The sequence below is a fragment of the Malaya genurostris genome, chromosome 2 (assembly GCF_030247185.1).
Source record: "Malaya genurostris strain Urasoe2022 chromosome 2, Malgen_1.1, whole genome shotgun sequence".
Classification (NCBI taxonomy): Eukaryota; Metazoa; Arthropoda; class Insecta; order Diptera; family Culicidae; genus Malaya; species Malaya genurostris.
The window spans coordinates 340,674,365-340,699,766 of record NC_080571.1 but is presented as its reverse complement, the minus strand read 5'-3'; the positions used below and the strand labels follow the sequence as shown (position 1 = coordinate 340,699,766).

The window sequence follows — 25,402 nt, the reverse complement described above, 5'->3', positions numbered from 1 at the left end:
ACACAACGTTTTCAAAGCTCTGTGAGTAAAACTTGTTGTCAATTTAGAAACTGAGTCGAAGTTACTCATTCTTATAAATCAATATTACTCACTTTTTGACATTTGAACCAAATAAGCAAAAGTGAGTACAAATGACTCACTTGAGAGTAACATTGAATGAGCGTGTACACGAAATTTATTGGGTAAAATGTATTAAATGTGAAGTAATATTTTTATAGCGTGTAGTAAAACAAAATCAGCTGCTTATTTGTTTTGATTGGCAGACAAGTATTCCTCGATGAAAATTTCAATAGATCGTAGGTACTCATAAGACATTTCATTCCTATTGGTACAGTACTTTTGTAAACTATACGTCGATTTCACGCGTTTTTTTTTGATAACGGCCAATTAGCCATCCATTTCAGTTCATATGGTTAGATAAAATTTTTGAGTAGTATGTTATATGTAGCGTTGGAGGATGAACGTAGACATCTAAGTAATTTATACAGATAACTAACAAGAGAAAAATCTTACGTCCTTTTGTAATATTGTTCAATGTTTAAATCATTCAGTATTTCAAGAAGTAGACTGCTTTCAACAACCTTTTTCAGCTTCAGTTTCAGCATTTCTAGATGGTTTTAGCTAAACAATAACGTTTTTTAGTTTTGTTAATCAACTTGTGAATAAACATTTGGTTATGAACCACAGCGATTCATTGAAAAACTTATCTCTATTTTGCAGGTAAGATAAATGTTCGGATGTGATAATAAATAGCATGATGTAGCATTTAATTAGACAATTCATTTGCCTCTGTTTATTTGACTTTACGTTTCTCTGTAATCGGGGAATATCTCATAACAATCCATTCCTTATTACAAGAAAAAAATTGAATCCCTTAAGCCCTGACTGTATTGAAGAAAAATATTTGTATGCCAACATATAAAGATGAACATTAGAAAATGTCTTAAGTGCAAACGAAAGTGTCTCTTTGTTTACTTTCTCTTTCGATTATTTGGGAGTTTCTTACGTGAGGACCAGAAATGTCATTATTGCCAAGTAATGTCATTTTTAATGAACGTGTAAAGGTAGTAATGACCAAATCTCCATATAAAGATTGAATGTCATTAGATACAAGACAAAATAAAAAAATCCCAAAGCGTTCTGCTAGTGAGCTATGTATGAACAGTACCACACACAAGTTCAGCACTATTTCACCTGTTGCGTTTTGAAGCATGTTCTGCACATGTTCAAGAGTAGCGCAGGTGAAGGTTCGAGTCCTTTGTCTGAGCGATACTTTTTTTTGCAAAATTGTCAGTTTTTTGCCGTTCCATGCATTTTCATCTTTTCTCTTCTTCTGTGGTTCGTTTAATTTACATAGAGCTATACAATAACAATAAAACAGGTAACTGGGTAATGCCAGAGACGGTTTGTGTCAATACGAATAACCGGAATAGCATTGGTTCGCTGAAACTGAAACTGTGCTCTTACTCGACAAATACATGTTAAAGTTAGGTCTAAACAAATGATATATTTCGATATCAAATATGATAACATACAACGTAAGTACAGGAAACAATAATAATAGTTATTCATAATAACGCATGTGCTATGAAAAATAATCAAAATATTAACTAGATTATTTAGGGGTTTTGACACCGCATGGGTACCGGTTTTCAGCTGAGTGCACATAAAATTGATTTAAACTACTGTTGTTTTACAAATAAATTGAAATATTCTGAAATATTATTCCTTGTATCTAGAACCAAAAATCGTGAACATTAGCATTATTATAATTTTGTGATGTTGGATCCTGTCTTCTACATCATTTTTTTTAAATATATTTTCTAATGTGGATGTTAGCATTAATCAGCACCTAATAAATTAAAATTCGTAGAACGCAAGGTAATTACTAGTTATCGTCTAATATTTCTGATACTAGATTTTATAGTTGATCACGCAATTTTCAGGAATCTCCGATTGTTTATGAATTTCTGTAATAATACGACATTTCATTATAAACTACCAGAGAAAATTCGGAACGCATAAACCGAGTATTTCCATTAAAAATTTCCTTTCCATACTAGTATAAAGACGTGTTTCACATCAATACCTTTATTTATGCATTGCATTTGAACGTTGCCCGTCGTGGAATGTGTTAGTGACAATGCAAACTTTCATTTGCACTCGTTTGGTGCGAAGTTCAGTAAACGGATTAATTTCACTACCGATGAGCATATTTCCACAAATGAATATAGCTCATTTGAAAACTTTTATAGCCCTTAAAGAGACTGATTTGCAGAATTTTCTCCGTCGTTGTTCCTCCACTGAATATGCAAATCTGAATAAAAACTACTATAACATTTGTTGTCGTTTTCTACTCATTTATTCCGTGTATGGAAGAATATGTTTGTCGTCAATAAGTCGTACTTTAGTATAGATGAACCGTTACAATTGTAGACACGACGCAATCGAAGTTGGAAAATCCACACAATCTGCTTATACGACCGATTATCTATATCTAAAAATGTGAAAGGGGCATGTCAGTTTTATTCGTATTCACGTCCTCCAGTTATGTCTGTGACACTACCAACCCGCCTTTTTAAATATCTATTTTGACTTTTATATAAGTTCTAACACAAGGTCGGTTGCCTAATGACCATTTACGTTGGCTACCATAGCCTACCAAGCTTCTCTCTACCGAATCATCTGTGCAGTAATTTACTTTTCCTTTTTTTATAGAACTAGATTGTAATACAATATGTATAGTTGCTTCCTTTTGTATATATTTCATATTATCTTATATTCACTTTGTTTTACAATAGATCTTAGAAACATTTTTATATCATTTGACAATATATAAAAAGTACAAAAGCGCATGCCCATTCATGAATATAAAACAACAATTGAATTTTTGAACGATTAGTAGAACTAAACCACTTTGAAAGAAAATTAAACAGAATTTTTTTAAAAGCTTCATAAAACAAGTTCATGACGAACTCTAGTATGCCTAGTTCTTCAGTGATGCTCCCTATTCAATTCGAAACGGTAGTTTAGTAGATTTACTGTTTTTTTTTTTGCAAAGTGCATGTGTTTGCCTAGAATTGGCAAAATTTTCTGCTGAACTAATCGGTGATTAACCATTATCCCGAGCGATCCGCATAAGGTCATTTGACATAATGCCATTTATCATAATAACTGTTGCACTAGCAATATTTTTCATATGCTTTGCACATGATGCTAGCGTGCAAATTATTTTCAGTGTAGAACTCAAGCAGTCTGCCTTTAAACTTATATTATTAAATACAAAAATTATCATACCCCCTAGTTGCTTTGCGCGATAACAGGTTGGAACCTACACGTGTCTGCATATTTGTATACCAGAACGAGCGTACTTTGTTGTCTCCAATTCATCGCGCTATAATACTGTTTGACCACATGCACACCGCTTCAATTATTCTATTTAGGGGAATTAAACGAATGCAACAAAGTAGATATAATTCTCCAACGGGTTTCTTCTTAGTTCCAATTGCGTAAGATATGCGCAAGTTATTTTACACCTCTCGAAGAGAATAATTAAAATATGCTTTCTCACAAAGGAATAGTCTTTTCAGTGCAAAATAAACATTATAAATCATGACATACTTTGGATTAACAACTTCATTTCAACTGACATATGCCAAAACCGAATAGAAAGCAAGTTTCAAAAGGGAACGATATTATTTTCCAGCGAAATGGGCGATATTCTCTCACATTTAATAAATATCTCATTGTATTATACGACGCAGCGGTGTGAGACTGTCCAAGATAACAGACGGAGCTCGATCACGCATCACTCAGCTGATCATTACTTTGAACCGGTCAGCACCAGTCAATTTCCCGAAGAAAGTACATACATTGCCTACACGGTTGTCGTCTATCCAGATGGTAAAGTTTAAATTTAGCTTATTGGTTTGACGCCAATTGTCGATTGAGTCAGATATGTATGCTGAGTGGTCATTTTACACTACTCATTGTGTGAATTGAGTACATTTTCTAATGAAAAAATCGTTTCTCGTATCCATACCAAGTTAATGGAAAGGGAAAACAAAATACAATGTTTTTCCTCTTTCTGGAACAGACTGCGCAATTGCAATTCAGATAGGTGCAGTCGATCAACACACCGCGAACGTGTTAAGTTCGTTTTCGCTTGATGCAAACTCCAACCCAGTTTCGACTCCCACAATTGTGAAATGTATGGATTTTTGACTTTGAGCGAAAACCACATAAGAAACAACGACCTCTTTACCGGTTTCACAAATATATCACAGAAGATCGATCGAAGAAACTTTTCTTTATCATCCCAGTGGTATGATAATGCCTTTCTTATATTACTGATATTTTCAAAAACATCACTAGAAGATTCTGACAAAAAATTTTTTCAACTTGAATAAAATCAAAAACTTTCTTTGGATATAAACTACCATAACCTTATCAATTTGTAACTTTTCAAAGTTAATATAGATTTAATATAGATTCAAATAAGTGTGCTAGGCGATGGTGTTTTCTTTTTCCGTACCAGCATGTACCGATACGTACCGGGTTTACATCATTTTGCATGACAGTTTGAAAATTTTGACACACATCGCCCTATAATTTCGGAAACGGAAGTCGGATCTAGATGAAATTGCACAGTATCTTTCAAGACAATGAGAACTTTGATTTGAATCATGATCTGTTTAATCGTTGCTAAGAAATCGACCTGAGCGTTGCTTTTCTTCACTATTACTGGTGCTTTTGGAAGCGGAAACCGGGGTCTGATAGTCCTGAAGTAGGTTTATATATCGACTAACTAACAAGGTCTGCCAACTAGATGAATTTACAAGTAAGTTTCATAAAAATTTGCACCTCGTTTCGCTATCACTTGTGAAAAAAAGTACGGGTGTGTAATGTCGAATTCGAATTGATAGTTGATCGATTGTGTGAATTGTGAAACTTTCCCCCTTTTCACTACTAAAGTTTTAAACGATTTTTGACTTTTGATTTGCATATTTCATTGAAAGAAACTATCATGATGCTGTACAGGACTCATTTCTGTCTTTTAGAAGGACCAAATTGTGAGATTCTCTACGATATTTAGCACAGTTCGGAACATTTTCCTCGAACGATTTTCGCACAGCGAAAAGTGCACTAAGCAAATCAATTTTTCTTGGATTTTCACTAAACGGATGATTTTTACTTTCGATTTGCAAAGAAGTAATCTTAATAGTTATTTAGATAACATTTAGAGCCATTAGAATGGCTGATTTTATATAATGTTGTCCACTTTTCGTTTTTTTTTTCTCCAATACATACGACCAGCAGCTCTGTTGTATGATGTAATCGCTCTTGTTTGAGTTCTAGTTTCAACTTTGCGTACAAATCGCAACACATCCGCTTGCAGAGCCAAATGATGCGAAACTGGTTTAATGCGTCTTCTCGCCTTGACGACTGCTTCCATCCAAAGCACAAGAAAAAATTATCGATTTTCGACCACAGTTCCCCTTTTATAACGTTTAGTTGAAGATATATGATCCTCAAAATTGTCGTCCTTGCGCCCAAAAACCCAAGCGAAAGTAAAGAGTTTTCCGCGTTGTTTTCAAATTTTGATAAAACTGAATTTTTGAGTTGTTTGTGGTTATCTCACACTGTTCAAAATATTATTCTAAATTCCTGATCATATTTTTGATGAAATAGTGAAAGAATCAAAGACTGTCCCAGAAAGTATGGACGCAACCAAAAACCGCAATTTTTATGGCTGCGTTCTGTTGTTTACACTCTTCTCTAACCACTTGTGCAGTTGTTTATTCGTTTTCATTAGTTTGTTTCGAAATGCGTGGACTTTCAGCAAAACAACGTCGAAAAATTGTGTACAAATGGTGCACAGAACACGGACTGTCACTAAGAAAGATAGCAAAAATGGAAGGAGTAAGTGAAAAAGTCGTGCGAAATGCAATCAGGAAGTTCGGTGAGGATAAATCGAAATCGAGTCGAAAAAAAGGTCCTGCTAACCCTCAGTTGGATAAACGTATACTGAAGGCGTTCGAGCAAAAGAAGGAGGTTTCAGTACGGGGTATGGCCAAAAAAGTGGACACTTCGAAGTCAAATGTTCTTTGTGCTAAAGAACGTTTGAATCTTCGAACCTATAAGAAGCAGAAACAACCAAAACGTAGTCCGAAACAAGAAGCATCGATCAGGCCGAGGGTTCGAAAGCTGTACAATACGATTCTTGCTGGAAATTTGAACTACATAATCATGGACGAAGAAATCTACGTGAAACTCGATTACAAATCCTTGCCGGGACCACAATATTACACGGTGCGAGAAGGGCAAGTGTTAAACCAGTCCGAGACATCGATTGAAGTCGAAAAATTTGGTAAGAAAGCTATGATCTGGCAAGCAATTTGTAGCTGCGGTAAGATTTCGAAACCCTTCATTACCACTGCTTCAACGAACGGCGAAATATACATCAAGGAATGTTTACAAAAACGGCTTCTACCCATGATTCAAAGCCACAAGGATCCTGTTGTCTTCTGGCCAGATCTTGCTTCTTGCCACTACTCGAAATCAACGGTAGAATGGTATACTACCAAAAATGTCACTTTCGTCACAAAAGACACGAATCCACCAAATTGCCAACAACTAATCTAAGGAAACATGTCTCGGCAGCCGAAACCATTCAACAGTTCGAAAAAGATTGGAAAAAAGTGTCAAAACTTGTCGCCAAGAAGTCTGTACGGAATTTAATGAGGAACGTTCGCCAGAAGGTGCGCCAGCTAGTCTACAATGGCTAAGTAGCAAATGTTGAGAATAATATTCTGTTGTTGTAGTCTAATATTATCAGTTTATCGAATAAAATTTGAATATCTAACACTTGTGAATTATTTACAGCGAAATCAAAGTGCGTCCATACTTTTTGGGACAGTCTGTATGTTGCTGCCATTAGTACAAGTCGAGATATTCACGATTAAGTTCTGCCCTTTCTTCCATATAGCTAATTTTGAAAAGGCGCTCCATAGTAAAGTAAGTCACTTATCGCGCTGCAATACCGGAGCCGAAAGTCGGATAAGGTTCAACTTTTTATAGATTTTTTAAAGAATTTCGAGACCTTTCAGTTGCATTTTGGTTTGTAAAAATCTTTTCAGAAATTTCCGAGAAAATTGAGTGCGTATTTTTTCAGATTCGCACATTATACCTTGGAATCGGAAGTCGGATTGGGATTAAATTCAATAGCAATAGTCTTTTGAATCCTTCAATATTCATTTGAATCTGAGTTTTTAAAAATCGGTTCAGTCATCTCTGAAAAAAAAATCGAATGACATTATTTGTCACACACAGGCATTTTGTGATTTCGACGAACTGAGCCAAATGGTACATGAAACTCGGGCCTCCGTTCAAAAGTCGGTTCTAACAGTAATTGCATAGCCTTTCTTTATGAGAAAGACATAAATCAGAGCAGCCGGAATCAATGTAATAATGGTTTATTTTGATAGACAAATAGCGCTTTTGTACCAATAGTCATCTCATTAGTAGAGTCGCCAAATTATTTCTCCGATTACTCGACTTTCAATCAATTGTGATAAAACCGGATACAATATCTTTGCTGCGGTAGTAAGAAGCAATATCACCGAAAAAAATAGATTGAAAATTATTAAATACTACTGTTATAGCGACGTGAAAGCGCGAGCGAACGCTTCTATTTTCATCTTACCCTCAGAGTCATTCTACAGAACAAAGACAGTAGATATCTCTCTATCTCTCTCTCTCTCTAGCTAATCGTTTTCGTATATGCGTATTTCGTCGATATTGAGAACCTCATAGTGGTATAATACGAGGTATGACTACCTCGTAGACTACTAGAGAGTTTTGAGTGCTTGTTGCCCGCGAGTGAGTATAACGTCGTTATCACATGCTTGCTCGACTTTAGACATGTGTATTGTCGATATCGATGATTTATCATCGTCTCGTGTGGACAATGTACGTTAATGATGCTGTCGTTGAAGAACCAACCTTTGATTCTCATCAGGTTCTGTTCCGTCCTACAAGGTACGAGCAGCTGTTGCGCAACGAACAGTATCGGTTCGTTCGTTGCCTTGTACGTTTAAAAATTACAACAACAATACAAAGCGGGTTGAAACAGTAAAGTGGAGTGAAATATTTTTGTCCCTATAAATTGGTACTGGTATTACTTGTAATCAACTTATGCGAATCAATGTACATTTTATAGCTTAAAACTTACATTCATTAGCAAAAAAAGATTTTATTTTTAAAGCTAATTACGTACGCAATTTGAACACATAAATCTTTGTCTACGAGTTGTGAACAAAACGTAAATAATACTGTAAGAACTTTCTTCTTCTCGCCATCACTACAGATTTACGTATCCGGTTTAACAACGTTCGTTCGCACACATAGCACTCCTCGGCTGTTCCATATCCAATATTGGATAAATCATTTGAAGCCTGCATCGTTCCTCAGTCATTGTTTAGCTCACGACAGCGTTGGATGTGACTCGTATCATTGGCAGAAAAAAAAAAAAACAAACTTCTCACTCACAATTGACAGTGGAAAATTACGAGTAACCCGGCTCGTTGAAGATAATCGATAATAAAAACAAGGTCAAGTCGGTGGGAAGTTCATCAAACTATTGGATAGCAAATTTATACCAGTGCACGTAGTTTCGGGAAAAAAAGGCAGAGTATGGCGCAGCAAGTGCAGCAAGTTTTCAAAGCAGCCCTCAAGGTCACGGGCACGGGACGATCGATGTCAACCGGCGTTATGGGACCGGCGATCGAAGGTAAGGAGGAATTTAATAACCATTTAATTGTAGTTCTGGGTTTTCGGTTTGTTATTCGCTCCATATGGTTCACGAAGAGGCCATACAGTCGATGAACAGTGATGTTTGTTAATGCGCATAGACCAATCGTTTCTCATTAACTGAAACTCAATTGATGCAATTTATTTCATAATAGATAGTTGAACATTTAGGGTTTTTTTTGGTTTGTACAGAAAAGCACATATTTTATTTCAGCTTTCTTCACTTTTCGCCTTCGGCTCATCAGTGCTTAAAGTAGTTCAAATTGAACTGCCATCTCCGCCTAACAGTTCAATTTGAACCGCTAAGCAAGCATGTTTAGCGGTTCAAATTGAACTGTTAGGCGGAAATGGCAGTTCAATTTGAACTGCTTTAAGCACTGATGAGCCGAAGGCGAAACGTGAAGAAAACCTAGTTCATTATGTTTCACTAAGTGTTGAGTAATTTTCCTCGAGTTGGTTCAATAAATCCAAATTTCCTGAAATTTTTTAAATCACTTGTCATTGTTATTATACTTTCCACATCAATGCTACTATATCATTCACATGTGAGTCGGAGCAGTTTACAGTTTTGTAGGCATTGCATATGTATTTAGATAACTGAAGATCTAGTGTCATTTCGAAAAACATTTTGTCAAAAATCGATCCAACTTGCTCGCTGCGCTCCTCTTCTTCTTGTACCAGTCGGATTAGATTCAAGAACCATTTTCACTGGGCTGTCGTCCGACATCCTTATGACATGCCCAGCCCATCGTAGACGTCCGATTTTAGCTGTCCGTACGATAGGTGGTTATCCTAGCAGCTGTCGCAATTCGTGATTCATACGCCGTCTCCACGTTCCGTCTTCCATCTGCACTCCGCCATAAATGGTCCTCAGTACCTTTCTTTCGAAAACACTGAGGGCACGTTGGTCCTCTGCCAACATAGTTCAGGTCTCGTGGCCATAGAGAACAACCGGTCTAATGAGCGTTTTGTAGATGGTCAATTTCGTGCGGTTGCGTACTTTTCTCGATCGAAGGGTTTTTCTGAGTCCAAAGTACGCACGATTCCCTGCCAAAATACGTCTCTGAAATTCTCTACTGGTGTCATTATCGGCGGTCACCAGTGAGCCCAAATACACGAACTCGTCAACCAACTCGATATCGTCACTGTCTATCAATATTCGTGGTAGGAGGCGTAGTGTTTTTTCTCTAGAAGTGAAAGGAGAGGAAGAGGTCCTCTCATGTATTCTTTTTTACGTATTTATGGCCAACCCGATACGCCTAGCTTCAGCATTCAGTCCGATGTAGGTTTCCGTCATCTTCTCAAGGTTACGTGTCACAATATCAATATGACGCTGGCTTCCGTCATCTATTTCCAAGCTGACCTGTTGTCCGTGGATGTGATACTGATATGGTTGGCATAGGTATAGCGTTCAAAACCGATTATAATATTCTAATGAAGAACATATTAATACGCTGGGATGATTAATGATACAATAGTCCTAAAGACTGTCATAGAAAGTATGGACGCACTTTGATTTCGCTGTAAATAATTCACAAGTGTTAGATATTCAAATTTTATTCGATATACTGATAATATTAGACTACAACAGAATATTATTCTCATCATTTGCTACTTAGCCATTGTAGACTAGCTGGCGCACCTTCTTGCGAACGTTCCTCATTAAATTCCGTACAGACTTCTTGGCGACAAGTTTTGACACTTTTTTCCAATCTTTTTCGAACTGTTGAATGGTTTCTGCTGCCGAGACATGTTTCCTAAGATGTGCCTTCGTTAATGCGCAAAATTCCTCAATTGGTCGAAGTTGTGGGCAATTTGGTGGATTCCGGTCTTTTGGGACGAATGTGACATTTTTGGTAGTATACCATTCTACCGTTGATTTCGAGTAGTGGCAAGAAGCAAGATCTTCGAATCATGGGTAGAAGTCGTTTTTGTAAACATTCCTTGATGTATATTTCGCTGTTCGTTGAAGCAGTGGTAATGAAGGGTTTCGAAATCTTACCGCAGCTACAAATTGCTTGCCAGACCATAGCTTTCTTACAAAATTTTTCGACTTCAATCGAAGTCTCGGACTGGTTTAACACTTGCCTTTTCGCACTGTATAATATTGTGGTCCCGACAAGGATTTGTAATCGAGTTTCACGTAGGTTTCGTCGTCCATGATTATGCAGTTCAAATTTCCAGCATGAATCGTATTGCACAGCTTTCGAACCCTCGGCCTGATCGATGCTTCTTGTTTCGGATTACGTTTTGGTTGTTTCTGCTTCTTATAGGTTCGAAGATTCAAACGTTCTTTAGCACGAAGAACATTTGACTTCGAAGTGCCCACTTTTTTGGCCCCATTCCGAACTGAAACCTCTTTCTTTTGCTCGAACGCCTTCAGAATACGTTTATCCAACTGAGGGTTAGCAGGACCTTTTTTTCGACCCGTTTTCGATTTATCCTCAAAGGTGTTATCCTCACCGAACTTCCTGATTGCATTTCGCACGGCTTTTTCACTTACTCCTTCCATTTTTGCTATCTTTCTCAGTGACAGTCCGCGTTCTGTGCACCATTTGTACACAATTTTTCGACGTTGTTCTGCTGAAAGTCCACGCATTTCGAAACAAACTAATGAAAACGAATAAACAACTGCACAAGTGGTTAGAGAAGAGTGTAAACAACAGGACGCGGCCATAAAAATTGACAGATTTTGAACCATTGCGAAATGGCAGCAGTTTTTGGTTGCGTCCATACTTTCTGGGACAGTCTTTATGATATGCAAAGTATGAAATATATCTACGGCTTCTTACATTGATATTTCTAGCAAATACGAAATCAATACATGTGCCTTCAAATGTAATAGCTTGTGGAGTAGCAGATTCCATATCCAACATCATATACTTGCTCATAAAATGCATGAGTTTAATATTATCTTGTATTGAAACATCTATATTGAAATCCCCCAAAACTACCATCGGTGTATTTTTACGAGAACATAATGGGGCGTACTTGATTTCTTAATCCTCATGGAAACATGAAATATATTTAGATTGAACAAATGTGGATAACACCGCTAAGTTAAGAGATTCTTTCCTTTTGCAACATCAAAAATTGTATTTTTCAGGAGAAATAAAATACAGATTAATCTGTATATGTGGAAACCCTGTTTCGCACGGCATATTTCGAAACGATACCCATACTAGTAAAAAGATGTGTTCTACATCAATACTTTCATTTTCGCATTGCGTGGAGCGTTGCTGTCGTAATTGATTGTGTTTGTCACGACGCAAATCCAAAAATTCACTCGGAATTCATTTTGATTTCCAGTTTGATTCCAAAAAAGATGAACCAATCCATTTCGGGCGGTATCAGTAGGTGCATTTGGAACTCACAATTAATTCCGATTCTAATTCCGGACAACTTAACTGAGCAGCGCTAACATGACGACTTCCAATGGAAATAGTGGATAGCATCTTTTGTATCGATGCAGCTGCAGATACTTTGTTCTCGTACTCAGAACGCGTTCCGATTGACTGGTGCATGGGTCAAATCAGACTGGTTTTTCAATAGTGTACTATTGAAACACTTCAATGTTGTTGAAATACACGTTCAAGTTGAAAATTTCGAATCTCTTAGTAGTTAGATTATATAAATACTTCTACAGATCACTGAGCTTTGTGCTTCCCAAAATACGAGGAAAGCAAACATTAAAATTACGACCATATTTCCGATGGCATGTTGTAGCAACAATTATGTTGATACGTTAAATACAACAACAATACGTTAAATATTCACGATCAAAAACTTATCACTCTCTCGGAGGGTAAATTTTGGAAAAGGCACTTCATAGTAAAGTAAGTCGTATTCACGATAAAATCATCGAAATAACACCAAATATTGATGTTTCATGTAATTTTAAGACATTTAACATCAAAAATTTGTTTTCGATTTCGGAGATCTCAAAAGTCTCAGTCGATGAAACTGAAACTGATCAAAATGTCTCCGTGGTTTATGATCATTCCCTTAAAAACAGTACTTGAAGCAGGCTCCCGAATTATTGCCTCCCTTTTAACAGAATTTGAGTGAACTTTCGTAGCGAAGTCGAATGTTTTTTTTTGGTTCAAATATTGCCAATTCATCTGAGCGTGTTCCTCAAAAAGTTAATCGATGTTTCATGAGACAGACCCTTGGCAAAACGTCTTCAATAACTACATTTTTCGGCACGAAATATGATATTTGGCATCCAGTATAAAAATTTGTTCAAGATTCAGGTTTTTTTAAAACATTTTTTTACTCCTATTTAGCTTCTGAGCACTGGTTGTCTACGAAATGTTAGGAACCCTTCGATTTGTTGTTATACTGGGAAGTTATTTGATTCGATTTTACTCTACAGAATCTATCAAACAATAAAGTTAGACTTTCCGAGTGGAGATTCTCCGTCGAGTTCAAGGCTCTAAGGAAATAAAACTATGATGTTTTTACTAGTCAATATTTGAAAATGGCCTGAATTACCGATGTGTCTGCTAATAATGATCGCAACCGTGAAGGTCAGGAAATACTTTCCAGGTATAATTTAGAGGACTTGAAATTGAACTGAGGAAAAAATCTAACGCACTTGAATTTACGAAAGATCTTGGGGTCTATTTCATGCTAACCATATTTGAAAATGTGTTTTGTCTTTGTATTTAATATTACTTTGACAAGCCACAGCTTCAACACCAGATGCTGACGAAAGGGTCAATCTAGGGAAAAAATAGTACTTTTCAAATTCTGAAAACACACCACCATTTGGTGAGTCTCAAACGAAATGTAAAACGATGAACTACTTAAAAAAGAATTCATATTCGACAAAAGCAAAACATCACATTTGCAACTGAAGCTGGAAAGTGATTAAAACATTTGCGATGGATGATAAATTATCCATCGAACAACACAAACGTAGAGAAAGTAAGTGACTGTTTCAAACCTGCTCTAGCTATTTTAAAGAATGCTGTTGGAAATGATTCGGCCTTTGGATTGGATTCCTTCTGTAATGGATAGAGTTTGTACTAGTTTTGATTACCCATTTGCGAAACCAGGAGTATATTGCAGAATCGGTTCGATTTCTTGACATTGAGTACTGAGTTTTGAACAGTTTGATTATTGATTTGTTTGCCATTTATATTCGAAGAACCGATTCGTCATCTTGTAGCAAATTCAGTGTCTTATCAGAATTTTATGAGTGAGGAAATAAATAATCACACTTCATTATTTTATCAACAATTCCAGGTAACTTCCCATCGAAGCGCGGTCAAGGTCTGCATGTTTCCGTTCAGCGGGACTATCCGGTGGCTGCCGTATTGCCTCTGCCGGATAACATTGACCCAACCGAGACGACTCGGTTTTCCCCGCAACGTTCCCGGGATATCAATTCGTCGGCTATTCTCACGCATCAATCATCGTTCGATGCTAACCACATCGATGTTACCGTGGACAGTTCGTATAAGACGGTCAACCATGCCGATCCCCACATCCAGTCGTACGATTGTCGCGGTGCCGTCAACTTGAATTCCGCCATGCAAAGTAATGTCCCGAGCCCATTCGGTGGAATGCATAAGTTTACCCATCTCAACATGCCGGGAGGAGGTTGGGCACAGGAAGGCAAATATTTAGCCCATGATTTGCACTCATCCCACTATACCAATTTGCGACAGGAGGTACGCTCCGATTGGTCAAATTATGAGGATGCCCCACAGAAAGGTACTTTAGGTTTGCTAGATCGGTATTATAACAAGTTACTTCTGCAGACTAACATTGTACATAATAATAGTTGCGTTAGAAAGTTTTCAATGAGCACCGCTCTACTGACCACGAAAGATGCTCCGAAAGCTAAACAAATGACTGAGGAACCGGCATCTGACGAGCAGCGAACAGAGCCGATTCCCATGACGCGGAAGGAACGCCTCAAGAAAGCTGTCAAGGAGTACGGTTCCACCGTGATAGTGTTTCATGTGGGAATCAGTCTAGCATCCTTGGGTGCTTGTTATGTTTTGGTATCTAGGTTTGTAATGAGCGAAGAAAACGTGTCACACCTGGAGTCATCAATTGTTTTTTTATCATCAAATAAAACGAGAAATGTCTAGTTTTTGACGAAATTTCCATTTTTTTTCTCTCTCATTACAGCGGAATAGATATTGTAGCACTGTTGGAACGTTTCGATTGGGCCAATTCAGTACTCGCTAGTAAAACCGGTGCCGGAGCAGGAACGTTCGTGATCGCATACGCAATCCACAAGGTTTTTGCACCAGTTAGAATAAGCATCACCCTCGGGGCAACTCCCTTCATAGTTAGGTATCTACGAAAGCGTGGAGTTTTGAAATCACCCCCGCCTGCGAGCGGGACTAAATGAAAAAGGTTTTTTTGTAGAAATTTAGAAAAAATGTACCTTATATAAAAGTTTGATGATGCATCATGTATAATACAAATATGTTTTATATCGCAAAACAACGCATTACTGCATCCGATGATCACTTTCCAGATTTTGTGAAATTATGACAGATGTGTTGCATTCCGAACTTTGAGCTACACATGAAAAGTTTGCAATATTTCAGTTAAAAGTACTTATTTCACTTGAAATTTACTTTTATTCAGCACATTCCGTCTCTAAAACGACGTGTACCTCACAATCAGAGCTTAAAATTGTCACGCATAGTCAATGAAAGAAACCATTTCAACAACCTCATTTTCAATATTTTACTGCCTCATTCGTAGAAGACCGACACCAGACCAAACGAAGAGAGACGAAGCATTTTCGCGTCTCATTGTCTCACTGTGAAACCTTTTCCTGTCATTTTCGATTCTCAAAGCTTCGGTTGAATACCGACACTGCATACTATGAGATTTTCAGTGAAAACCGTAAATGACTGAAAGGGCATATGAAAGAAGGAACACAATTTTGAAACTACTGTTCCGCTTATGTCAGCTGGACATGGATTTCGTTCTCATAGTTTGCAAGCGAAGCTGAGAGTGACATTAATTTTTCGTCATTTTCGTATATTTTGAGTTAATAAAAATGACTTTTATTAGCTCTGCTCACAATTGACGACTTCTTGCAGGTTCTCTACTGAGGCATCACTCAAAAATTTGCCTGCCGAATGAACGATCCAATAATATCCGATACTAAAGTCCCGCGGAAAGTCTTAACTCACAGTTTTTATTCGTGGAAACGGAAGGAAAATTTTAAATGCTAAAAGTAAATTTTTTTTCTGCATCCAACAGTGAGGCAATACGTCGTTTAGCATTAATTTTTTGAAGCAATAGTCTACATACATTTATAATTGGATTTGGAGGCTCTCTATGTTACCGAAAATGCGAGAAAAAATGGTTTGTAAAACCTGTGTTGGTGATTACCGAAAATTTGACAGAAGCTGCTATATTGCTATCTATATTGTATACAACATTTTCAATCCGGTAGAAGATACTACAAGAACTCGAGTCTCTCAATGCATGAACCGTGAGAGAATTTTGCTACATTTCTTCGCTCCACTTCATACTCTGAGTATTTCACGCCCTTAAAAAAATTTACAGTCTGATAATGATCGTTTCTGTGTGGAATTTCCCAAGAGAGAATCGCAAGTTGACAATTATCGTAGAAAATCGAAACTTGATGGTTCTCATACTAGGTTGCAATATTTAAAAACCCTTGTTTCATAGACAGAACATATACAAAGGTTATATGCACATAGTCAGAATAAGCGGCAATAGTAAAGGGATTCTATCGCAATTATCAACTGCCTGAATAGAATCGGATCGCGAAACGAGAGGATCCCCACAGCAGCGTGCTAACCTTTGATTCTCAGAAATGTCATCGAGAGAAATTCGCTCTCGCACTTGAGTCGATTCTATGTTAAATGAGCCATGCCGGGTTTTTGTTGTTGCGATGATATCCGTCTCTCTTTGATGGCACTGATTCAATCGTGTGAAGAGTTGCCAGTGAGCGTTCTTTGATACGATAAAAGTCATCCTTGTGTAAAATTTTGCTTTCCAACAAAAAGATTCTGCGCGCCATACTGCGAACGGAACAATTGTGTTGGTAATTTTGACAAAACGGCAATTGTCAGAATATTTCGATCGATGTCCTTGGGTTCTTTCGCCCGATTTCTTCCCAGGCTTACCGAAGCGGATAGGTTTTTCAAATTGTGTGGTCGATTCTTCTCAAGCTTCATCTTCATTTGAGCCCAGGCGTTCTCAATTGGATTGGCATCGGGCGACTGAGAGGGCCACAATCCAATGTCACGACACAATTTTGCTCCTTCCACAAGCGACAGAGGCCTTGCTTCGACGTGTCACTTTTCTTCTAGTACTATTGTTTAGCACTCAGCAAAAACGCTTTCTTGTAAATGAGGTTCATTTTCATAGTGTTTGTCCGTGAACACGTGCAACTTCCCAAACCTCTTTCTGAGAAACATCCCCAAACGTGGGCCTTCACAAGATGTTTTACGGTAGTTTGAAGCAATTTGTTAGTGTGTGTGTTCCAGGCGATTCACCCACTTACTCACAAACTGTTTCGACTTTCGCATGATTTTTTTGCATGAAGTACACTACTGTCCTCTATGTTAAAAATAAAAACACACCATTCCATTTTATTGATCGCAATGCAATTAATCGTGACTACGCTCTTATGTAACACACTGTATTACACTTATCTTAACGTGCAAACTCACTTGATTTTATGTCAAATGGAATTTTTCAATCACATCGGAAATGAACTGGAGGGCGAAACTAACATTAACAGCAAATGGAGACAAACATCGACGAGTGTTTCGATGTTGGTTCCAAATCCTAGTTTGAAACTATCATATGTTTTCAGATCAATCTCTGATAATTCGATCAGCTGTTGGTTTTTTTAAAATAAGAGTTTCGCCCTTCCTCGATTTGTTCACTTCTATGCTCCCTGTGTGAATAATGAAGTTACGCCCTCGCGCATTTTTCGTGAAATTGGCTGGTTTTCGCGACAAAGATGAATCAACGGGTAATTTCATTGCCTCATTGACTTTTTCCGGTAGTAAAAAATTCGGAAACCATCTTAAATAGTTCCGCTCTTCATTTCTAGCAATTGGAGTATCGCCCTGTTTGTTGGCAGGGAACACGCTCTTTGTGTTGCATTTTTGCAAAATCCGATTTTTTAGGCAATGTTTTTGAAGTATTTATTCGTAGGAAAGAGGAACTAAATTTATTTACTTTTGTTAGATTCGGCCTTCTTTGAAAAACAGCTGAAATGTGTTTTTGTGATAAGTTTGAGAAAAAAAATATGTTAAAAAAGAATCAATTTATTTGTTCATGTTTGTAACAAAAATACGATTCAGTATCGTAAATGACTATGGTAAACTAAATTTACATCGTTCGTTAAATTGACCTGATAATTAAGGATCAACAACGAAGAGAGTTCGTCTCACAATTTAACTCCACAGGTGTTTATATACGGTCTCCTGTTACTATTTCTTCGTTTTCTACTTCCATCAATTCCGCATCATCCAGCTGTGTGTCGTCGTCCGTTGCCTGCTCTTCGAACACATCCACCGTATCACCTACGATGAATTCTTCCTCGTTTTCCATGTCCAACATCTCGATCGTGTATTCCGTTTCCTTCGTTTCTTCGGTTTTCTCATGCATGGCCAGATGTTTCGTCAAAAAGTTATTCTGAATAAATCCTTTGTCACAAACCGGACAAACGAACGGTCGTTCTCCGGTGTGAGTCCGCTCGTGAATCGTTAGCTGTCGCTTCCGGATGAAGGCTGCTGGACATTCGGAGCACTTATGTGGCCGTACCTTCGTGTGGGCTGCCATTTCGTGACGCTGGCGATCGGTAGTGTGACTGTATCGATTCTCGCAATAACGACACTGGTACGGCTTTTCACCGGTATGATAGCGGATGTGCAAAACGAGCGATTGATTTGTTTTGAACTTTTCCTGACAGTACGAACATTCCCAAATACCTTTGGAATGGCAGCGTTTGTGAACCTGTATGACCGGTAAAAGTTCGATAAGGTATTGGTTTCTTATTACAACGCAAAATTTACCTTTAAGTTACCCTTCCTTAGAAAAGACTTCGAGCATACGTCACAGACATACGGACGCTCTTCATTGTGACAAACTTTATGTATTCTCAGTGTCCTCTCGTCGTAGAATGCTTTATCACACACATCACATTGGAATTCCCGTGTACCGGAATGCATTTTCTCGTGAGCATTGAAGGTTGATAGGTTGTGAAAGCTAGCCCCGCACTCTTTGCAAACATGTTGCCCATCAGTTTTGCGCGGGAATTGGTGTATTTGCAGGGATTTTTCGTTACGAAAACTTTTGTGGCACACGTAGCATATGTAGTCATCATATTCTCGTTCCTCGGCATTTTCCCGTCGCTTCGATGCATGATTCTGGTTAACGTGTTCCAGAAGGCTTGACGAATCCTTAAACACAAGAGTGCATTTAACAAAACAACACGCATGATTTTTTCTTTCTATTTCATCTATTTTAAACACTTTTTCAGCGTTTTTATGGACACCGCTTGCAACGTGCTGCATAACACGAGATTTTACTTCCGACTGAAATTCACAATGCTTGCATTTGTGTACTGTACTCTCTAGAGAAGCATTATGATGATACATGAGAAGTTCGGGTGAGCTGAATCGCTTGAAGCAAACGTTACATTCTTCCATTCTGCTTTTATCATCAACCGTTCGTTCCGAATCGTGCTTTTCTTTGGAATGTTTCTCCAGCTCAGCTCTTTCGTTGCAAACAAAATTACAGCCGCAACACCGCAAATCGTTGATTTCTATCGTCTGGATAGAAGCTTCCAGTGCACGATTTTCACTTGACGTTCGTTCTCCCAGAGGCACCGATGGTTTGATATCGGACTTTTCAAGTGCAGTCTGATGTGCTGCACTGGTCTTTAGGTGCTGCTCGAAACGAAATCTCACATCAACAATCAAGTCACACAGTTTACAAAAATAGAGTTCTTTTTGAGTGCGAGCGGAATTGTGTCGGTTGTACGATTGTACTTGTTCGAATTTCTCGGAACACAGTGTGCATTCGAATGTAGCTTCTCCTTCGCTTCTTGGGTGTAGCAATGTACAGTGATCTACCAGCTCCTGATAATTACGAAATAGCTGATCACATCCGCAACATCTTTCTCCCCTTATGTATACTATCTGATAATCGGAATAATCATCGAGATCAATAATGAACTCTTCGCTGGGATATTTCAACTCCTTTGTCGCTCGCTTTCGAATCGAAGTACGAGTCCTTATGAAGGAGCCCTTCTCAGCTTCTTCTTCCATATCGTTTATTGCCAGCGGATCCGGCGGATTTCGGTGCGCTTTACTCAAGTTCTGGTGTTGCTCGAGTCGATATTTGATGTCAAACACAACATTACACAACGTGCAATGGAACATTTCGTTTGAATCGTAATTCTTTGTATGATTCAATAACTTCATTCTGTTCGGAAATTGTTCATTGCATGTAGAGCATTGAAAAGCAACTCTGCTGTTCACGGCTGCGTTGGTGGAGTGGTACTTTATGCTGTGAACTCTCAATTCCTCCTTTGAATCAAGTATCGCTTGGCAACCGCAACAGCGAACGCCTTTCAAACGAATCACGGTATAGCTTTCAAATTTCGTAATACTTTCAATCTGATCCTCAGTCGGATATTTGATATATTTTTCCGATTTTTTGAATATCGACTTTCCGTTATCTCTGTGCTGTTGTGCTGAAGAATCAATTTTTACGTTACTGGTCATTTCTCGAAGCGAAGATTCCGACGAACGTATCATCTTCCGCAAACTGTAAGCATCTTCAAGTCGTTCCAGACAAATCGAACATACAGATTTCGGTAATTCATCATCAGAAGAAACCTAAAGAAAGTGCTTCACATAATCGAAGTACAGAACAGATTATTTTCAAAGCATGCTTGCCTGTACTCCTCCGCAATCGATTATCATATTCGCAATGGTTTCTTCTTTTCGTAGACTGTCTAACGAATTCATGTCTTGTTCTACGGCAGTTCGTAAACAGATCCGGCAAATACAATCGATGTTTACCACCGTCTGTTCTTTACTTAGAATTTTGGTTCTTTTCGGTCGGCCTACCGACCTCGTCTTTTTCAGATCCATTTGTCGGTTTACCATTCAAACCTTATTCGATGAACGTTAGTAAAACGTAATATATAACTATTACAATGCAAATAAATACTTTTTACTGTCGATCTAGTTAACATTTGCCCAGCGCTTCAACGCACAGACACAAAAGTGACAGTTGTAGTCAACTGTGGGCCAGAGATGTCAGCTTACAGGCACGCCGGTATTTTACAGACATGATCCCACATCATCAGTTCGGAATGAACTCCGAAACAAATCCGAGTGAGCGAAAAGCTTTAATTCTTTTTTCCATGTGGAATTCAGTATGAAATCCGAATCAATGCAAGAATCGATTCCAAATGAATTCCGATCTAGTTAAATTCGAAACAAAAATTTATTTAGGGTAACGGTACCCCCTTTCATTTCAGCTCCAATAGTCATCTCAAATACGAAAACCATTAGTTATAGTGAGATCTGCTGACTCTGATAGATTTATTGAAACGGTAAAATGAAAATAGGTACATTCGCTTCGAGTTTTCGCGTCACTATAACAGCAGTATTGAACAACTTTCGAGCTAGTCCTTCTGCGTTTTTGCTTCTTAGAGCCAATGCAAGTAGAGCAATCGTCAGAATAACTTGGTGAGTCTCCTAATGAAATGACTATTGGTACAATAGCCCTAACCTAAGACAATACCTGACAACTGGCTACTTATTCTACCTTCCGAATCTTCCTTCTCGTCATTTTCGTCCTGTGGAATAAATCTCGGTTGATTTTTCAAAAGGGCGTATAAGCAAGTGACAGTTTCTCTTTGTTTACTTTCTCTTCTATTAATAACCAAGAGGTTTCCACGTTTATCACTCAACTCTTTGCATGAAATGATACCCGGAACCTAAGACAAGACCTGACATATGGGGGGGGGCTGCTTTTGTTCCAAAATGGACCAGTTTCTGATTGGCTGATTTTGATGTTGCTACCTGCACATTGTGAAAAGAAAAAAATTTTGCAGGGTACGCGAGCAATGATGCCAAGTATAAAGAAAATCAGAAAACAAATTTATTAAAAAGTATAATTTTAGTTCACCAATGAAAATGAAAATTTTCGGAGAATGTTTCACTTTTTTTCAATTTCATTGATAATAAATGTTTATAGTGGCAGGACTGTGTAATTACAATAGGCATCAAGCCGTTTTCTTTTTAGTGAATTAAAGTGTAACCAAAAAAGATTTGTTAAATTAGTGTAAACTCGAAAGTGTGTTCAGTTTTACTAGAATGGATTTTTAAAAAAATGTTAAACCTGACTTTTTGGATATTTCATCCAGTTTTGATAAAATTTTCACCAAAGTTTGATGGAAAATTGTTTACATTTTATGAATGTAGATTTCAATTCCCTAATGAAAAAAAATTAGCAACTCTGCTTCAATGGATTTGTATTAGATTGCGCTACACAAAATAAACAAAACTAAATATTTTCTGTTACAAAAACCGTTTTTCCGGAAAAATAAATAGTTTTCCAACAACATTCCATATCCATTGCCTTTCGCGTGTTAAAGGTTCTTATTTTGCGGGTTAACTTATAGAAGGTACGTAAATCTTTATATTGCAATAATTTCTGCAGGAGGAAATCCATACACGAATGTGTTTGTTGGTAATCAAATGTGTTAGTGGAAGTAAGCTGAAACTGAAATAATTTTTCTCTAGCAGTTCTCAGAAAAACGAAAAAGTTTTAGCAAAATGAACTGATTTATTTACTTTATGGAAGATTTATTGATTAAAATCAGGAAAAAAGGGCAGACATTTGTTTTTACGCACACGTTGTTGACATTACTCATACGTTTGCAGTGTCATGATTTTTTTTTATTTGCTGTGTCACTAACGTGACAGGCTAAGGCCAGTGATGGCCCATCTTGCCCGTGTATTGTTAGATTATAATTTAATTTTGTGTTTTAATTTCGATTGTGTTTTTTGCGCATGTATTGTTCATTTATTTTCGTGTGGGTTATGATTGGTTGTATTATTATTTTCGATTATTTTATATTTTTCGATTGTAAATTCTAGTGTATTGCTTTAAAAAAAAAGTTTTTTATTTGATCTCTCACTCTGCTCGGGAATCGACTGCAGACAAAACTGACATCACTGCTTCATCAGCTGTTTTAATGTTGTTGATGGTAGCATCATCATTTATTTACTATCAGTTTTGCTTTTTTTTTTTTTTTTTTTTTTTTTCCTTTGTAGTGTCACTATCAGAGTGAAAAATATCCCTGCGCAGTGTAGACGTGTTTAGGAAAGCTCCTTTTAGCACGTGCTGAGGAAAAAAGAAATTCTTTTTTTGTGGAATCTAAGAAAAAGTAATAAATCCAATCGAAGTGTTTATATTTAAAAAGCGAGGAGTATAATTGTCGTGGAATTCATCAACTTTCTTTCTATTAAATAATCGCAAAACGACTGTTTACTGAAGACATAACCTCAATATGACGGACCCACCAGATAAACCGCCGGGTAGCAGCAAATCCCAACTCGGAACGAAGCAACATAAAATCTACGAATACAATCAAAATGATACGTACCCGTACCGAGTATTTGTACAACTGGAAAATGACTCGGAAAGCAAAATTAATAAATTGACGGTTGGAAGAATACTATCACAAAACAATGATTACAAAAACAATATAATCAACCTGCGTCCTCTCGGTAAGAACAAGGTCATAGTGTTCATGAGGAACTATCAATCTGCAAATCGACTTCAAGCAGACCAACAGTTAAACCCTAAAGGATACAGAGCTTTCATCCCTAGAAGTTTCATAGCAGTCTCAGGAATCGTATCCGGAGTGCCAGTCGACATGACAATTGAAGAGATCAGTCAGAACATTCAGAGCGAACACCCAATCCTTAACATCAACCGCTTGCACAGATTTGAAAACGGAAATAAGATCGAAACATCTCGGATCAGCATCACCTTTCGAGCTGGTGCGTTGCCAAAAGAAGTACGTTTATTCTGCTGCGTGAATTCAGTACGACCATTTATAAATAAACCAGTATTATGTTTAAACTGTTTGCGATACAATCACAAAACGGAAAATTGTCGATCCAAAAAGCGTTGCGAAAACTGCGCTCAACAACACGAAGACATGGAGACAGAGGTATGTCCGAACAAACAAAAATGTCTTTATTGTAAAAACAATTCAGAGCATAGAACATCAGACGAAGCTTGCCCCGAACGAATGCTGCAACGTAACATCAAAACCATCATGGCAAAATCAACGATGACATATATGGAAGCAAAAGAACAATATCCTATATTCACAGAGAATCGCTACGATGTTCTTGACAACGTTGCGGATTTTCCAACCCTCATTGATAGCTTCGCGAAAATGACAGAAGGGCAATACAAAACAAAAAATGAGCGACAGTATAAAACCATTAAAACCAAGCGCACATCACAAGATTTAAACACCGGTGATCAGAATGTAGATATGGCCGATAAGAAAAAAAAACCAGCGAGAAAGAGAGAACAGGCTTAGCTCTGTTCAACAAATTCAAAGTGAATGATTTCGAACGATGGGCTGAGCGGATTGAAAAACAAAGATCACAGAATATCGCAGAACAGCTTAGTGGAACAAATCATACAGGGAATGATACAATTAACAATAAAATAACACGTAACCGATATGAAAGTACAACAGGAAATAACCAGAGTACAACTCATAATAAAATAATGGACTGGTCGGAGAACTTTGATATTTAATTACAAACAGAGCATGACAGAACGAAGCATAAGAATTATACAAATTAACATACAAAGCATGGAAAAAAACAAAGAAGAGTTGTTAAGAGTACTTATTCAAGAACAATATGATATAGCTTTTTTAAGCGAAACATGGAGTAAGCTAGAACTAGAGAATACAAAATATAAGATGCCGGGGTATTACTCCTTTCTCAAGTCGAGAGACGACGGATACGGCGGAACAGGATTAATTATTAATAAAAAAATAAAAACAAGAGAAATTATCTTACCTTCCTTTACCAAAATTCAAGTGGTTGCCAGACATCTTATTGCAACCGATATATTACTAGTATCGTTGTACGCTGCCCCCACAGTAACACACATGGAAATAAAACACCACATTGGTAAGATTTTTAGCGGAATCCAGAAGTACAAAAGAATAGTTGTAGCAGGCGATTTCAATTCGCATCATATTTCGTGGGACCCGAATCATTCCGATAAAAAAGGTGAAACATTGTTCGAGCTGATCAACGACGCTGAGCTTATACTCCTCAATGACGGACAACCAACTTTCATCCCTGTAGAATTAAGGAAAACTCCATCGGTTATTGATCTAATTTTGATAACACCACAACTTTTCAACTGTACCACCACACGGACTCTGAATTTTGGAATCGGAAGTCACCATCTTGCTTTAGAAACAATAATTGAACTCTCAAAAGCAAGGAAAAACGATCGCTACTTCATCAACACCGCCAAAGTGAGAGCAGCATACAGC

General features: G+C 37.6%; 2 protein-coding genes across 2 annotated transcripts; one reads left to right on the top strand and one right to left on the bottom strand.

The window, feature by feature from the left end:
* Positions 1–560: 560 nt before the first annotated feature.
* LOC131431818 (uncharacterized) lies at positions 561–15,279 on the top strand. The gene is made up of 4 exons (XM_058597717.1): positions 561–720; positions 8,369–8,791; positions 14,062–14,833; positions 14,956–15,279. The coding sequence occupies exons 2-4, from the start codon at positions 8,695–8,697 to the stop codon at positions 15,179–15,181; spliced, it is 1,095 nt and encodes a 364-aa protein (XP_058453700.1). The 5' UTR covers positions 561–720; positions 8,369–8,694; the 3' UTR covers positions 15,182–15,279.
* A 1,304-nt stretch (positions 15,280–16,583) lies between these two features.
* On the bottom strand, positions 16,584–21,054 carry LOC131431816 (zinc finger protein 271-like). Its single transcript, XM_058597715.1, has 3 exons — positions 20,742–21,054; positions 18,852–20,681; positions 16,584–18,792 (listed from the first exon to the last, which is right to left on the bottom strand). The coding sequence occupies exons 1-3, from the start codon at positions 20,952–20,954 to the stop codon at positions 18,247–18,249; spliced, it is 2,589 nt and encodes an 862-aa protein (XP_058453698.1). The 5' UTR covers positions 20,955–21,054; the 3' UTR covers positions 16,584–18,246.
* Between the last annotated feature and the right edge of the window lie 4,348 nt (positions 21,055–25,402).

What these genes read in the sequence shown, in the direction of transcription:
- LOC131431818 (XM_058597717.1), top strand. Translation starts at nt 8,695, where the DNA reads ATGGCGCAGCAAGTGCAGCAAGTTTTCAAAGCAGCCCTCAAGGTCACG. An exon ending in TATGGGACCGGCGATCGAAG is followed by an intron (nt 8,792 to 14,061) that starts GTAAGGAGGAAT and finishes CAACAATTCCAG; the next exon opens with GTAACTTCCCATCGAAGCGC. An exon ending in TGTTATGTTTTGGTATCTAG is followed by an intron (nt 14,834 to 14,955) that starts GTTTGTAATGAG and finishes CTCTCATTACAG; the next exon opens with CGGAATAGATATTGTAGCAC.
- LOC131431816 (XM_058597715.1), bottom strand. Translation starts at nt 20,954, where the DNA reads ATGGTAAACCGACAAATGGATCTGAAAAAGACGAGGTCGGTAGGCCGA. An exon ending in TCGATTGCGGAGGAGTACAG is followed by an intron (nt 20,682 to 20,741) that starts GCAAGCATGCTT and finishes CACTTTCTTTAG; the next exon opens with GTTTCTTCTGATGATGAATT. An exon ending in TAAGGAAGGGTAACTTAAAG is followed by an intron (nt 18,793 to 18,851) that starts GTAAATTTTGCG and finishes CCGGTCATACAG; the next exon opens with GTTCACAAACGCTGCCATTC.